General features: G+C 54.5%; 4 protein-coding genes across 5 annotated transcripts in view; all 4 read left to right on the top strand.

The window, feature by feature from the left end:
* Positions 1–4,519: 4,519 nt before the first annotated feature.
* Positions 4,520–15,887, top strand: part of LOC137852046 (GTPase IMAP family member 8-like) — a 28,656-nt gene continuing 17,288 nt past the window's right edge. Inside the window, exons 1-4 of the mRNA XM_068673311.1 lie at positions 4,520–4,814; positions 6,669–6,714; positions 7,984–8,629; positions 8,741–8,816. Coding sequence (XP_068529412.1) covers positions 4,695–4,814; positions 6,669–6,714; positions 7,984–8,629; positions 8,741–8,816 — 888 coding nt within the window. The 5' untranslated portion in view covers positions 4,520–4,694. The remainder of the gene's footprint in view (positions 4,815–6,668; positions 6,715–7,983; positions 8,630–8,740; positions 8,817–15,887) is intronic.
* The window catches only part of LOC137851948 (GTPase IMAP family member 2-like), a 66,796-nt gene continuing 55,627 nt past the window's right edge, over positions 4,719–15,887 (top strand). For both annotated transcript variants that reach the window (XM_068673099.1, XM_068673093.1), the window contains exon 1: positions 4,719–4,814. The gene's annotated coding sequence lies outside the window, so the exon portion shown is untranslated. The remainder of the gene's footprint in view (positions 4,815–15,887) is intronic.
* Positions 10,775–13,219, top strand: LOC137851956 (GTPase IMAP family member 1-like). The gene is made up of 2 exons (XM_068673119.1): positions 10,775–10,915; positions 11,578–13,219. The coding sequence occupies exon 2, from the start codon at positions 11,606–11,608 to the stop codon at positions 12,401–12,403; it is 798 nt and encodes a 265-aa protein (XP_068529220.1). The 5' UTR covers positions 10,775–10,915; positions 11,578–11,605; the 3' UTR covers positions 12,404–13,219.
* Positions 10,782–15,887, top strand: part of LOC137851953 (GTPase IMAP family member 1-like) — a 39,673-nt gene continuing 34,567 nt past the window's right edge. Inside the window, exon 1 of the mRNA XM_068673113.1 lies at positions 10,782–10,915. The gene's annotated coding sequence lies outside the window, so the exon portion shown is untranslated. The remainder of the gene's footprint in view (positions 10,916–15,887) is intronic.

Genomic DNA, 15,887 nt, shown 5'->3' with positions numbered 1-15,887 from the left:
CGCTCAGAGAAGCCCATACAGAAAGTCGCTGGAAATAGGCAGCACTGGAGCTGGAGAGAAGCTCGAGCTGAGAGAAGTGGACCTGTGCACACAACTGCCTCTCGCTGGTCAGCAGTTGTGCATTATGGGGAATCTGTCCTTAGGAGCAAAGACTGTCCTGGTAACCTTACAGCTTATTCTCCTGATTAACAATTGGACAGTTTATGAGCCTGAAATATGGGACCAGACTGAGGTCAAGGTGTGGGACTCTGCAATTAAAATTACAAGGTTGCGGTGGGATTGCTTGGCACCTGGTGAGCAGTCTCTGAGGCCTTAAAGAGCCATGTGGAGCCACAGTCAGAAACGTGTGGCTTGCCAGATACTGAGGGAGCTGCGGGCTCGTTTACTGATCCGACTGCTACGCCATTACCACGGGCCCCTCTGCTGCGGCAGCCATCGAAGGCCTTTGCTGTTGCACCCCATGGTGACCTGGATGTGCCTTTTGACCCAGGCCTATTGGCCTTGTAAAGGAGACAACTTAAAGCAAGACATTGTTCAAAAGGAATGGAAAATGGAGACTGTTAAGTTATCATAGAATCATAGAATATCCTGAGTTGGAAGGGACCCTTAAGGATCATCAAGTCCAACTCTTGACACCGCACAGGTCTACCCAAAAGTTCAGACCATGTGACTAAGTGCACAGTCCAATCTCTTCTTAAATTCAGACAGGCTCGGTGCAGTGACCACTTCCCTGGGGAGCCTGTTCCAGTGTGCAACCACTCTTTCTGTGAAGAACCCCCTCCTGATGTCAAGCCTAAATTTCCCCTGCCTCAGCTTAACCCCGTTCCCGCGGGTCCTGTCACTGGTGTTAATGGAGAAAAGGTCTCCTGCCTCTCGATACCCCCTTACGAGGAAGTTGTAGACTGCGATGAGGTCTCCCCTCAGCCTCCTCTTCTCCAGGCTGAACAGGCCCAGTGACCTCAGCCGTTCCTCATACGTCTTCCCCTCCAGGCCTTTCACCATCTTCGTAGCCCTCCTCTGGACACTCTCCAACAGTTTCATGTCCTTTTTATACTGTGGTGCCCAGAACTTCACACAGTACTCGAGGTGAGGCCTCACCAGCGCAGAGTAGAGCGGGACAATCACCTCCCTTGACCTACTAGCGATGCCATGCTTGATGTACCCCAGGACACGGTTGGCCCTCCTGGCTGCCAGGGCACACTGCTGGCTCATATTCAACTTGCTGTCTACCACGACCCCCAGATCCCTCTCTTCTAGGCTGCTCTCCAGCGTCTCATCGCCCAGTCTGTACGTGCAGCCAGGGTTTCCCCGTCCCAGGTGCAGGACCCAGCACTTGCTCTTATTGAACTTCATGCGGTTGGTGATCGCCCAGCTCTCCAACCTACCAGATCCCTCTGCAAGGCCTTTCCACCCTCAACAGAGTCCACAACTCCTCCAAGTTTGGTGTCATCAGCAAACTTGCTCAAAATACCTTCTATTCCTACATCCAGATTGTTTATAAAAATATTGAAAAGTACCGGCCCTAAAATGGAGCCTTGAGGGACCCCACTAGTGACCGTCCGCCAGCCTGACACAGCCCCATTTGCCATAACCCTTTGGGCCCTGCCCGTTAGCCAATTGCTCACCCATCGTATGATGTTTTTATTTAGCTGTATGGTGGACATTTTGTCCAGTAGGATCCTATGGGAAACCGTGTCAAAAGCCTTGCTGAAGTCCAAAAAAATCACATCAGCTGGTTTCCCTTGGTCCACCATACGGGTGATCTTATCATAAAAGGAAATCAGGTTAGTTAGGCAGGACCTACCCTTCACAAACCCATGCTGGCTGGGACCAATGACTGCTTTGTCCCCCAGGTGCGCCTCAATAAGTTCGAGAACCATCTTCTCCATGATTTTACCAGGCACTGACGTGAGACTGACAGGCCTGTAATTGCTAGGGTCTTCTTTCTGACCCTTCTTGAAAATCGGCACAACATTTGCCAGCTTCCAGTCTACCGGGACCTCTCCAGATTCCCAGGATCGTTGAAAAATAATTGAGAGAGGTTCCGCGATGACGTCCGCCAGCTCTTTCAGCACCTGGGGATGAATCCCATCCGGACCCATGGACTTGTAGGGATCCAGGTGGAGTAGCAAATCCCGCACACGTTCAGGGTCGGTTGGGAGTTTGTCATCCCCACCGTCCTGGTCCTCCAGCTCAGGGCACCCTGGGTCCCGAAGCCCATCATCGGCATTGAAGACAGAGGCAAAGAAGGCGTTAAGCGTTTCTGCTTTGCCTATGTCATTGTCTGTGAGGAGACCTTCCCTATCAAGGAGCGGCCCTATGTATTCTTTAGTTCTCCTTTTTCCATTCACATATCTAAAAAAACCCTTTTTATTTTCTCTCACAGACACAGCCAGCTTCAACTCTAGGTGTGCTTTAGCCACACGAGTTTTCTCCCTACAAACACAAACAGCATCCCTGTATTCTTTCCATGACACCCGACCCTCCTTCCAGTAGCGAAACACTCTCTGTTTCCGCCTAATCTCCATTAGAATGTTCCTGGTCAGCCACGCAGGCCTCCTGCCCCGCCTGCCTGACTTGCGATATTTAGGAATTGCCTGATCTTGTGCTTCTAGGAGGCATCGCTTAAAGAATGACCAGCACTGGTGGACATCGAGGCCTTCAAGAGCAGTTTCCCAGGGGACCTTGCTGACTAGTTCCCTGAGCAGCCTGAAGTCCGCTTTCCCCATATCCAGGGATGAGGTTTTGGTGGCACTTTTCCTTCTGTCACCGTAAATTTTGAACTCAACCACTTCATGGTCGCTATGACCGAGGCGGCCACCAATCACCACATCTCCCACCAGACCCTCTCTGTTTTCTAGCAACAGGTCTAGGAGGGCACCTTTCCTAGTTGGCTCCGTTAGCACCTGCACCAAGAAGTTATCATCTAGGTGCTTCATGAACCTCCTGGACTTGCTCGTGTCAGCCGTGTGGCACTCGCAGTTAACGTCTGGCAAGTTGAAGTCCCCCATAAGGACAAGGGGAGTTAAACTCGAGGCCTCTCTTAGTTCTGTAAAGAATAATTTATCGGCGCTATCATCCTGGCCAGGCGGTCTGTAACAGACTCCCACAACAACATCCCCTTTATTCGTTCGTCCCTTGATCCTTACCCAGAGGCTCTCAACTTTGCCATCACCGACCTGAAGTTCCACACAGTCCAGCCCCTGCTTCACATACATCGCCACCCCACCACCTCGCCTACCCTGCCTGTCCCTCCTGAAGAGCCTGTAACCATCTATCGCAACACCCCAGTCACAGGATTCATCCCACCAGGTTTCACTTATGCCGATGATGTCATAGTTGCGGGACTGGGCCAGGACTTCTAGCTCATCCATTTTATTCCTCATACTGCGTGTGTTCGTGTAGAAGCATTTCAGGTGCGTCTCCTTACACTCAGCACCTTGTGGATCTAACCGAAGGACCTCACTGGCACACAGCCCCTCTGATTCTAGCGTACCATCCCTTAGGTCTTCACCGGCATGCCTGGTTTTAGCCCCTTCCCCCTTCGACTCTAGTTTAAAGCCCTGTCTATCAGCCCTGCCAACTCCTGACCAAAGATCCTTACCCCTCTCTGAGAGAGGCGCGTCCCATCCGGTGACATCAGGCCCGGTGTAGCATAGACCTTCCCGTGATCAAAGAACCCAAAGTTCTGCTGGTCACACCAGTCTCGAAGCCACGAGTTTATGTGAACAGCACACCTTTCAGCCTCCATCCCCCCTATCGGAAGGACAGAGGCAAACACAACCTGCGCCCCTGATCCTCTAAGTAGTCGCCCCAAATCCCTAAAGTCTCTTTTGATCGCCTTCGGACTTCTTGTTGCTACTTCATCGCTACCAGCCTGAAAGACCAGTAGCGGCTAGCAGTCAGTGGGCCGTACCAGGCGCTTGACTTTCTTGGCAAAGTCTCTCACCCGAGCCCCAGGGAGGCAGCAGACTTCCCTACGGGTAGGGTCAGGCCGACAAATAGGGCCCTCTGTTCCCCTAAGGATAGAGTCTCCCACAACAATAACCCTCCTGTCTTTCTTGATGGAGGCAGTCCTGAGGCGACTTAAAGTTATGTAACTTATGGAGTTATGGAAAAGTTATGGAACTTAAAGTTATGGAACTTAAAGTTATGGAACTTAAAGGATTGTTTACTTGGTTACCTATCCTGATTGTATGTATGTATAAGCATACTCGGGTTATTATGTAAAGCAACGTTCTGTATACATGTATTTAGAATGTTTGATGTTCGTGTGTGCGTGTTGGTAGTGCATAGACTCCCCGCGCACCCAGCACTGTTTACTTGCCTTTTATAAATACTCTTTTACGTTACTAAATTCAGAGTTGAGACTTCATTTATAACAACACCCATCCTGGCTCCAGGAAAAGCCTCCTGAGCCTGATGAGCCCTGCTCTTGTCTGGGGGAGGAAGGCAGCGCAGACGGCTTGTTTGTGAGAAAGGAGCGGTGGCGAGAAGTACTCAAACTAAAACGCCCTTCATCGGGAGGAGCTTTTTTTGCCTTACTTGCTCAGTTCAGAAACTTTCTGTTTCTGTTCTTGACGACCAATGACTTTGCACATGATCTAGCTCCTAACCAGCTCGTACACGGTCATTTGTTCAACAGAACTGGTTTGCATGTCACCGAAATCCCCTCCTACTCCTGCTCCCGCTAAATGCTGCCGAACTTCACAGGCAGCTGCCACACTTCAGCCACTGCACCTACAGAAGAAGACCTGTCACCGTCAGAAGCTGCAAAGTTCAGACTCGGGGACAAAAGCGCACAGGTGCCTCTGGTGAGTTGTCTGAAATGCTGCTACTGTCATTCCAGGGAGAAAAAAGAAAAAAAGGTTGTAATGCCTTCTTTCAGGGAAGGGGTTATTACTTCCTTAAGTAAAGTTCAGCCAGTCTTTGTTTCCAGGTGAGAACAGAAAGTCCCTGGAGAATGGAAATCCTGGTTGCATATCTGTAAGGGTGATTGAACAAACTCCTTGTCTTCAGGAGTGTCTGTTCTGGTAGCACTCGCTGGGTCCTCACAGGAGCGTTGACTTCACAAGGGTGTCTGCACCATAGGAATATCAAAAGGGTGAAAAAGTTCCCTGACCTGCCTTAAAGTGTCTAGGAAGAAATTGACTCATTTAAGTTACAATCAAGCTTTTAAATATATTTCCCCCTAAGCGTGCCATATGAACCTTTCACATACTTTCTGATTACTGAAGCCATTCTTAATTTTTTGCTTCTTTTGTGGACAGAACAGTCTTCTTGGGGGTGTTAAAATGTAGTACCTGTCCCAGCTTTTTGTTTTAGCTGTGGTTTGTTCTACACGCCTGTTCTGTTGTGGGATTTCCCAGCTGACACGGGTTCTAGTTGTTTCATTGCACATCTGTTTCTTACTGTGATGCTGAGCCCCGGAGGCTCAAACGGAGGCAGGTTGGTGCAACCCAGGGCTCGGCAGGGCATGAGCATCTCTCAGCTCAAATGAAGGGCGCAGGTAGCCATGGGTCTGGGTGGATTGTCTGCCTGGGCTGGGGCTGCCACGTGTGGTTAGGTGATAAAAGCATCGTTCTTGTGCTGGCAGGAAACAGAAAGCAGAGAGCTGAGGACACGGTCAGGGGCAAGACGTGAACTGTATTGCACCTGGCCCGAGCACTGTGACCTGAGGAGGTAAGAGGCAAGCACAGCAGCCACTGCTGGAGCCATGCGAAGTGAGCGGTCTGTGCACCGGGTGGCTCTGAAGGGTCTCGGCATTTGGGGGTACTTTAGGAACTGCTAAGCCTGAGCTAGCTGGCAGGGAGGCAGAGGAAAGACAGCCAAGAAGTGGTGTGGCTTTGCTGTGGATGGGGTAATTCCTCCAGTAATGACTGAATTATTTAGTGACGTGATTTTAGTTACTTTGAGTAGTGTATATTCTGTGCTTAGTTTTGGGGCAGTTTATCTTGCTGAAATCACTTGAGGCAGAGTCCAGAGCTCAAACAGGGGCAGGAGACGTGACAGCTGGCACCCATAGCACGATCAGTGGCTGGGACGGACCCCGCACACTGCTCGGGGCTGGGACGGACCCCACACACCGCTCAGGCTCAGGGCTGGAGGTTCAGGTGCCGGACGAGGGCACTGAACTGACGGTGATTCTGGGGGGAGGCTCCTGCTCCAGTTGGTGGCCGTGCACGTCCTCTGCGAGCTCTCAGGTTTCCCAAAGCACTGCAAGGGTTTCCAGTGACCGATCTGAGTTCCCCTGCCAGCTCCTTGTTCCCCAAGGCGTCGGGATCCCCTCCCAAGCTGAGGAGGAGCAGCCCTTGCCCGGGCTGTCCCCATCTGCCACCACGGTGCAGCGAGGCCCAGCCACGCTCCCCTGCCCCTGCGGCCCCTGCTCCTGGGCTGTGCGGGGCTGGCAGAAACGTGCCCTGCCCCTGGCACGGGGTGCGGGGCTGCCAAACGCTGCTCCCTGCCTCACGGGGTGCGCAGCCATCTTGTGGGTGCATATTTACCCTCGGCTGTACAACCACTTCCTGCATGCACACACAGCAGGCAGCACGCACACAGCGGGTGTGTCAGCGACCCTCATCGTGACCATCATCGGCCTTGTTATCCACCATGGGCGGACACGGGAGACTTTGGCAAACCTCGCTCAAAATCCCTTATTCTTCTTTCAGGTTTTCCCTCGGAGTGGGCTCAAAATGGCAGACTCTAAGATGGAAGGTGAGCGCCTTACCCACTGCACGCAGCAGCTTAGAGTCCCATGGTCACAGAGCCACAGAGTGGCTGCCCCCAGCCCCATCCAGCCTGGCCTTGGGCATGGGGCACCCACAGCTCCTGGGGACAGCCTGCACCAGGCCTCACCACCCTCATAGTAAAGAATTTCTGCCTCGGATCTAACCCAAACCCACCCTCTTCTACCTTAAAGCTGTCACCCCGTGTCCTATCCCTACTCCCCCTGCCCAAGAGTCCCTCCCAGCCCTCCTGCAGCCCTTGCAGGCACTGAGGGACGCTGTGATGTCTCCCCACAGCAGAATTTCACAGAATTTCTAGGTTGGAAGAGACCTCAAGATCATCGAGTCCAACCTCTGACCTAACACTAACAGTCCCCACTAAACCATATCCCTAAGCTCTACATCTAAACGTCTTTAAAAGACTTCCAGGGATGGTGACTCCACCACTTCCCTGGGCAGCCTGTTCCAATGTCTAACAACCCTTTCGGTAAAGAAGTTCTTCCTAACATCCAACCTAAAACTCCCCTAGTGCAAACAGCCTTCTCCTTTAGCAGCCTCCTCATTCAGTCAGCCAGGCACAGTGCTGCTGAGGGTGAGGCTGGGTTTGCGTCCTCGTGCAGCCTCACGCACGCTTGTGCACGCGATGCGTGGGCCCTCTGGGGAGGCCACGGGCTCGAGGATTTCCCGAGGCTGCCTCTCCTCTTCCCACTCCTTAGGCTGTGCTGTGCCAGGCTCAGGGCACATGGGGCAGCAGCCGTTGGTTACAGCCGGAGGCACAGCGCAGGGTGCAAAGTCCTGCCCCAAAACCTCGCTATCTGTGTGCCTGAGCCAGCTCTAGCCCTGCTGGGGCCGTGCAGGGCAGGCTGAGGTCCTGCGGTGATCCAGCACAGAATCCAGAGGGTGTTTCTGGCTCAGAACATGACTTCTTGTAAAGGGAGTGCTTCAGCCCGGCCGTTTGAGCACTCTGTGCATTCCTGCACTGCTGGAGAGCTGCAGCATGCACTTCTGCTTTCTCTTTCTGCCTTTGGAAGAGGTCTGGGTGCTGGCCCTCTGAGGCAACCTTATCCAGACTCCCCTGGGGTCCCTCGTGTTGCTCCTGATGGTCCCTGGGGACCGCTGCTGGGGCCGCTAACCCTAATTCCTGTGTTTTTGCAGTAAAATCCCTTTCCTTCTCACCCCTGGGAGCGTGGCGTGCAGGGGGTGTCCCGGCACCACAGGGTTGTGGGGTTCAGACACGTGTCTCTGGTTGTTCCCCCAGGACCCAAGCTGAACATCCTGCTCGTGGGCAAAACTGGAAGTGGGAAGAGTGCAACAGCAAACACCATCCTTGGGAAGAAAGCATTTAAATCTGAGCTGACAGCAGCTTCAGTGACCAAGAGCTACAGTGCAGACACTGCCTCATTCTGTGGAAGAGACATTGCCGTTATCGACACTCCTGGCCTTTTTGACACCCAGAGAGCCAATAAGGAAACAGCTGAACTGATTGGAAATGCTCTTCGTCACTTCTATGGAGGGGTGCATGCTATCATCCTGGTGATGCAACTGGCCCACATCAGTAAAGAAGAGGTGGAAATGGCTGAGTGGGTGACAAAGATTTTCCATACTGAAGCACAGAAGTACATGATCCTGTTATTCACCCGAGCAGAAGAATTTCGGAGTCCAGATGATATCCACGATTTCGTGAAAAGTGAAACAAACCTCAGTGGCATTGCAAAAAAATGTGGAAATAGGTACATTGCTTTCAGCAACATAGCAGCAGAGCAGAGAAGGAAACAGCAGGTTGCAGACCTCATTAAAATGATTGATGCGATGGTAGAGAAGAACAAAGATGCTCCATGTTATACGCGAGAAATGCTGGAGGAACATACACGGACGTTTTTTGGAAAGCATTGTACTATACAGTAGCCAACAAGGCTTTGGTCAGACGGGCGATGTTTCCTCTCTTGTGCCTTTCCTGCCGCGCTCTGAAGATCACTCTCTCCTTCCTCTCCTGATGTTTCCTCCTGTCCCGTCAGTGACCTACCTTTTCCCCTGGCCTGTGCCATTGCTCTCCTGACAGGCTGCGAGAGTGCAAAGGGTGTCTGGCGACGTGTAATTCTCCTCTGCTGCTCTGTTGTGCTGGGAAGCCAGAGACCTTGGCTGGGTGGCAGAGAGCTGCACTGCCCTGCTGCAGCACCACTGCGCTGACTCTCTCCTCCCTGGTCTGAAGACACGGCAAGCTGAAAGCAATGGGAACATCAGGACTGTGAGATGTGCCCCCTTAGAGCAGAGGTCAGCCTGGAGCGCTGCTTCCTAGATCAAAGCCTCTTGTCGTCCCCGTGGCAGCCAGGGCTCTAGGAACTTCTCCAGGCTTCGGGAGGTTTCATGGTGCCAGCCTTGGTCCCTCTGCAGTGGGATGCTGCTGGTGTCGCTGGCTGTGCTGCCCCTGCCTTCGCTGGGCAATGCGAGTAATTGTATGTGATTGCTGGGTCTACAGAAACTCATCTAATAAATGCCCATAAATGCCCATAAATGCTGAGCCTGGCTGTGTGGAGAGGCGCCCTTCAGTGCACTGTGACCCGCAGTGCTGAAACAGCCGTTTGGGAGGGTGGAGAATGGTCCAGGTGCATTCAGGATCAGGCCCAAGCTGCAGCGCCCCCCAGGCTGGGGTTTGGTGGTGGCCATGAGCTGTGCAAGGGCGTGAGGTCTCACTGCTTGCCAGGCGAGTGCAGCAGGCAGGGGAAGCTCTGTGGCCATACCTGAGCGTGGGGCTGGGGGAGTGCTCGGGGGGGCTGCCTGACTCACCCCAGGTTCTTCTCCCACCCAGAAAGGCTGCGGAAAGCAGCCTAGGAGGGGGGAGGAATCCCAGAACGCCAGGCTGACCCCTTCCTCAAGCGATCACAGCGAGAGAAACTGCTTCAGAGCTAAACACAGAGCGTACATCTCTACAATTAAATAACTCTGAGGTTGAATTGTTACTGGAGGAAATACCAGAGTTAGTGTAATAGCTGCGTTGTAGGTAGCGCTGAATGGGAATCAGTGTATATAAATCACAGAATCACAGAATCACAGAATTTCTAGGTTGGAAGAGACCTCAAGATCATCGAGTCCAACCTCTAACCTAACACTAACAGTCCCCACTAAACCATATCCCTAAGCTCTACATCTAAACGTCTTTTGAAGACCTCCAGGGATGGTGACTCCACCACCTCCCTGGGCAGCCCGTTCCAGTGCCTAAAAACCCTTTCAGTAAAGAAATTCTTCCTAACATCTAACCTAAAACTCCCCAGGCGCAACTTTAGCCCATTCCCCCTCGTCCTGTCACCAGGCACATGGGAGAACAGGCCAACCCCCACCTCGCTACAGCCTCCTTTAATGTATCTGTAGAGAGCAATAAGGTCGCCCCTGAGCCTCCTCTTCTCCAGGCTGAACAAGCCCAGCTCCCTCAGCCGCTCCTCGTAGGACTTGTTCTCCAGGCCCCTCACCAGCTTCGTTGCCCTTCTTTGGACCCGTTCAAGCACCTCCATGCCCTTCTTGTAGCGAGGGGCCCAAAACTGAACACAGTACTCGAAATGAAGCACTCTCTTTACAAGAAGTCACGTGCTGAGCAAAAAACACCCACTGGATTCTGTGCTGGATCACCACAGGCCCTTGGCCTGCCCTGCACGGCCCCAGCAGGGCCAGAGCTGGCTCAGGCACACAGATAGCGAGGTTTTGGGGCAGGACTTTGCACCCTGCGCTGTGCCTCCGGCTGTAACCAACGGCTGCTTCCCCATCTGCCCTGAGCCTGGCACAGCACAGCCTAAGGAGTGGGAAGAGGAGAGGCAGCCTCGGGAAATCCCAGCCCCTGACCGCGGTGCAGGCTGCAGCTGCCTCGTCTCCTGCCCCTTCTTCTATCAGGGCTCTGCCTCCAGTCCCACCAGAAGCAGGAACTGCTTGAAAACTAAGCACAGATCATCGCGGCAGTTAAATAACTCTGAGTCCGGACTGTTTCTGGAGGAAGTACAGGAGGTAGTGTTAGAGCTGTCTGAACCTCCAGGGCTGCACAGAATCGAAACCAAGCTGGGGGCTGGTGCAGGAGGAGCCGGTGCTGCCCTTGTGGCATGAGCACAGTTCTCCAGGCTGACACCGGCCGTCACCGCTGTCACTTCCTGGTGGCTGTGAGCATCCCGCGGGGACAAGGCGAACGCCAGCACAGGACGTGCAGGAAGGTACGGGCGGGAGGCCAGGGACCGCAAGGCTCTGTGCCGGCGGGGAGGGCTCCGAGGGGGCCTGGGGACCTGGAGCAGGGCAGCGGGGCAGGGAAATGGCTCTTCCCCAGTTCACTCCGGTCTCTTTCCCTTCTCCCCACTCCTCGCTCCCCATGCTTGGCGTGGGCACAGCCCCAGTCCAGGGGCGTCCCTGGGCACCGTGCTCAGCCCCACGCGGGGCTGTGGCTGCATGAGTGTCACTGCCCTGAGGGTCCCTGCCACCACCCGAGGGTCCCTGCCACCACGCTGCCTTCCCCCGTGCCTGTAATCCTGTGCCTGTAATTCCTGAGACTGAGGATACAGAGCTGCAGCACCTCATGGCTCCAGCTGTTATTTTGAATTTCTGTTCCTTGCTGCTGTCCGTGCACTGCTGTGGCTGCACACGCGGCAGCGCGATACAGGGGACCCCGTCTGTCCCAGTGCCACCGCAGCCTGACCCAGCTGCTGTGTCCCCGAGCCTTTCCCACAGTGGGGGCACACAGAGCCCCGCAGCCTCCAGAGGCCAGCAGCAAGGCTTCGAAACCATCCCTGCTTTTAGTGAAAATCCCTTCTGCTGTCAGTGATGCTCCCAGCATCAGGGTGCCTGCTGATGGAGCCCTGGGTGTCTGCTTTTGTCTCTGCAGTGTGACAGTGGCCATCCGTCGTGTCTACATGCAGCCCGGGGTAGACGGGGGCTTGGAGATGAGGCTGATCCTGGCCGGGAAGGCTGGTGGGGGGAAAAGTGCCACGGGGAACACCCTCCTTGGGAAGCGTGTCTTTGAGTCCAAGCTGTCCACCCAGCCAGTGACCGTGAGATGTGCGAGAGCACAGGGGCACTGGGATGGCGGGTTGTTCACGGTGGTTGACACGGCCGACATTTTCAACCCCGGAGGTGTCAGCAGTGAGGTGCGCAAAGAAATTATCCGCTGCATCAGGCTGTCCTCCCCGGGCCCCCACGCGCTGCTGCTGGTGACCCAGCTGGGCCGATTCACCAAGGAGGACGAGGAGGCCGCAGAGAGACTGCAGGACATCTTTGGAGCTGATGTTTTGCAGCACACAATTTTCATATTCACCCGTGCAGAAGAGCTGGGGGAGAGATCTCTGCATGACTACGTGTCCTGTACTGACAACAAAGCTCTCCGCGAGCTGATCGAGAGATGTGGGAACAGGTACTGCGGCTTCAACAACCGGGCAGCTGGAGCCAAACGGGAGCAGCAGGTCATGGAGCTGATGGGGATGGTCCGCTGCATGGTGCAGGTGAATGGGGACAGGTACTACAGCAATGAGATGTACCTGGAGCCCAATTTAACAGAAGAGAAGGTGGCGTATCACATGGTGAGGTACAGAGCAGGCAGGATAAAGAGGGCGCGATTCAGCTGGAGGCCATCCTGGAGAGTTGTCCTGGTTTGTGCGTTGATTGTCCTCATCATTATTGTGATTATCCTGGGTATCCTTATTGCATGGCTGTGATGAATCCCAGCACCACAGAGCCACTGAACGCCTGGGGCTGGAGGCCCCTCTGCACCCTGCGTGTTCTGTCCCTGCCCAGGCAGGGTCCCCAGCGCCGGCTGCCCAGGACCGTGTCCACTGGGTGTTGGACATCTCCGGGGATGGAGACCCCAGCACCGCTCTGGGCAGCCTGTGCCAGCGCTCATACACCCGCACAGCAAAAAAAGACTTTCCTGATGTCTCAGTGGGCATCCTTGTGCCTCCAGCAGTGCCCATACCCTTGTGTCCAGACTCTGGGCGCCCCACCAGGCATTCACACACACAGACGGGACCCCCAAGTCCCAGTGTAATAGAACCAACTCTCCCTTGGAAACAAAGAGGAATTGTCTATTTTTATTGAGCTTCCCTTTAATCAGTTATCATATGTGTAGGAGAGGACAAAAAATATGTTTAACTTTTAATCCAGGCTCCCTTTGTTCAGGGACAGAATGCTCCTTCTGGGAGAAACCAAGGAAAGTTGCCAACAGCAAGTAGCCTGAGGTTGTGCTTCGGTGACATGTGGCCATCGATCAAAGGGGTTAGGGTACTTCATCGGGGAACACCACCAAGGACCCCACAGAAAGGAAGGCATGTGCAGACGGGTCCTAAAAGGAGCCATTAAGAATGATGCCAAATGAGCACAAAACTCAGGTAGATTAAAATGAATTTGTATTAGATCGCTAGAATAGTCATGAATTTCATGTCTCCATGGAGCCAGGAAGTCGACATTGGCTGTACTTGATCTGTGGAAACTGCACCGAGCTCTGAGGCCTGAATAAAAGCAATCTCTCTCCTGAGTGTGTGCGAATCAGCTTATTGCACACCGGGTGAAGGATCATAGAGTCATAGAATGGTTGCGGTTGGGAGGGACCTTAAAGATTATCTAACTCCAACCCCCCTGAAACAGACAAGGCTGTCTCTCACCGGATGAGGTTGGCCAAGCCCCATCCAGCCTGGCCTTGAACACCTCCAGGGATGGGGCATCCACAGCTTCTCTGGGCAGCCTGTGCCAGTGCCTCACTACACCGACAGTGAAGCGTTTCCTCCTAAGGTGTAGCCTCAAACTATTTTCTTTTAGTTTAAGACCATTCCCCCTTGTCCTCCACCACCCCAGGTTCTTCTCCTCAGGGCTGCTCTCAATCCATTCTCCACCCAGCTGGGATTTGGGCCTTGGATTGCCCCAGCCCAGCTTCAGGACCTTGCCCTTGGCCTTGTTGAACCCCCCGAGGCTGGCACAGGCCCACCTCTCAGCCTGCCTAGGTCCCTCTGGATGGCATCCCGTCCCTGCAGGGTGGCAGCTGCACCACCCAGCTCAGTGTCGTCAACAAACTTGCTGGGGGTGTCTCAATTTCCCTTCCTTCCAGTGGGGGGCACAATGTCAAATGCTTTGCACAAGTCCAGGCAGATGATGTCAGTTGATCTTCCCCAGTCATCAGTGCTGCAACCCTGTCATGGGAGACCACCAGATTTGTCAGGCATGATATGCCGGATCTGCTCCATGATCTTGCCAGGCGTAGAGGTGAGACTGACTGGCCTGTGGTTAACTAGGACTTCCTATTTCCACTTTAAAAATGCGGGTTTTCTTTCCTCTCTTCCACTTAGTGGGAAGTGCCACAACTTCTCAACTGTGATGGGCAGTGGCTTAGCAACTCCATCCAGTCTCGGGGCGTGGGGCTGCTCCGCGCCACTCGTGCTTGGGGCAGCAGCAGCACCCTGGAATTTGCTCAGCGCAGTGCTTTTAGTCCCTCTCCCTGGAATAGGGCGGTGGGAGCTCAGCGCATTTGCAGGAAAGGCCAGTTTGGCAGAGCTCTGGAGTCTACAGGATGCAGAGAGGAGGGGAAGGACACGGGCTGAAGGACACAGGGCCCTTCCGCAGGTGGCTGTGCGAGCAGGGGGTTTGCTGCTCACTCTGTGGATGCCTCTGAGCCACGGAGCGCCCGCCCTGCCTGCAAACACGCTGGGGCTGCGAGCCCGGGGCTGCGGGTCCCCCAGACAGGCTTTTCCTGTAAATGTGCTGAGCTCCGGGCAGTGCAGAGGGTGAAACTCAGAAAGGGGAAGCAAAGGTAACCTGAGCTCGGCTCCCCACTTCCTCTGCCCTGCAGCAGCACTAGGGCTGATTTCCTGAAAAGGGCTGGAGATGCGCACACACCACACCTCTGCGCGCCTGCACAGGCTTTGTGCAGCCCCTCTTCAGGCCGGTTTTGCTGATTACAAAGCCCTTTCTAGCCATCCCTCACCAGGCTGAATGTCCCTGCCTTCCCCCTGCTCCCAGTTCAAGGTTCCCCTCACCAGCGTTGAGGCTCGTGTGCTACGCTGAGGAAGAGGAGCACTTGGAAACACTTCCTGAGCGCTGGCCGAGCAGGGTCCCCTCCTGCAGGCACAAAGGGGTGCGAGGGTGGGAGCCCCGTGCAATCCCACAGCAAGGGCCGTGGCTCAGGGACGGGACCCGCACCGTGGAGGCACCTGATGTCCCCTGCATGGTCGCAGCCCCCATCCTGCGCCTCCTCGCCCAGTGTTGATTAACACCTTCATTATCAATCTGGGAGATGCAGTATCATAGAATCATAGAACCGTTGAATATGCGGAGTTGGAAGGGACCAAAGCCCTTTCTTGCCATGTCTGACAGCGGTGTCCAAACACTCCTTGAGCTCCAGCAATACGGGGCCATGTCCACGTCCCTGGGCAGCCTGTCCCAGTGCCCGACCACCTCTGGGTGCAGACCCTTTCCCTAACCCCCAGCCTGACCCTCCCCTGTCCCAGCTCCATGCCGTCCCCTCAGGTCCTGGCGCTGTCCCCAGAGAGCAGAGCTCAGCGCCTGCCCCTCTGCTCCCCTTGTGAGGAAGCTGCAGGCCATGATGAGGTCTCCCCTCATCTCCTTTTCTCCAAGAGGACAACAGTGTTTGCTTTGGGCTGAACAAACAAAGCAACTTCAGCCGCACCTCATATGCCTTGCCCTCTACACCCCTGACATCTTTGTAGCCCTCCTATGGACACTCCGTAATAGTTTCATGTCCGTTTCATACTGTGGTGTCCGGAACCACACACACTTCACAGAATCACAGAACTGTAGGGGTTGGAAGGGACCTCAAGAGATCATCGGGTCCAACCCCCCTGCCAAAGCAGGTTCCTTAGAGCAGGTTGCCCAGGTGGGCGTCCAGATGGGCCTTGAATGTCGCCAGAGAAAGAGACTCCACAATCTCCCTGGGCAGCCTTCGAGATACTTTGAGTCCTGCACCTGGGAAGAAACAACCCGAAGTATCAGTACAGGCTGGGGAATGACCTGCTGGAGAGTAGCCCTGAGGAAAAGGACCTGGGGTGATGGTGGGCCACAAACCAGCCGTGCCCTGGGCTGCAGCAGCACAACCAGCAGGGCGAGGGAGGGGATTGTCCCCCTGTGCCCCGCTCTCGTGAGACCCCCCCGGGCACTGCCTTCGCTGTGGGGCCCCAGCACTGGGACGTAGAGCTG

This window comes from Anas acuta, chromosome 2, assembly GCF_963932015.1.
Source record: "Anas acuta chromosome 2, bAnaAcu1.1, whole genome shotgun sequence".
NCBI classification, from domain to species: Eukaryota; Metazoa; Chordata; class Aves; order Anseriformes; family Anatidae; genus Anas; species Anas acuta.
Note: the sequence above shows the minus strand (reverse complement) of the source record. Positions and strands in the feature narration are given on the sequence as shown.

What these genes read in the sequence shown, in the direction of transcription:
- LOC137851956 (XM_068673119.1), top strand. Translation starts at nt 11,606, where the DNA reads ATGCAGCCCGGGGTAGACGGGGGCTTGGAGATGAGGCTGATCCTGGCC.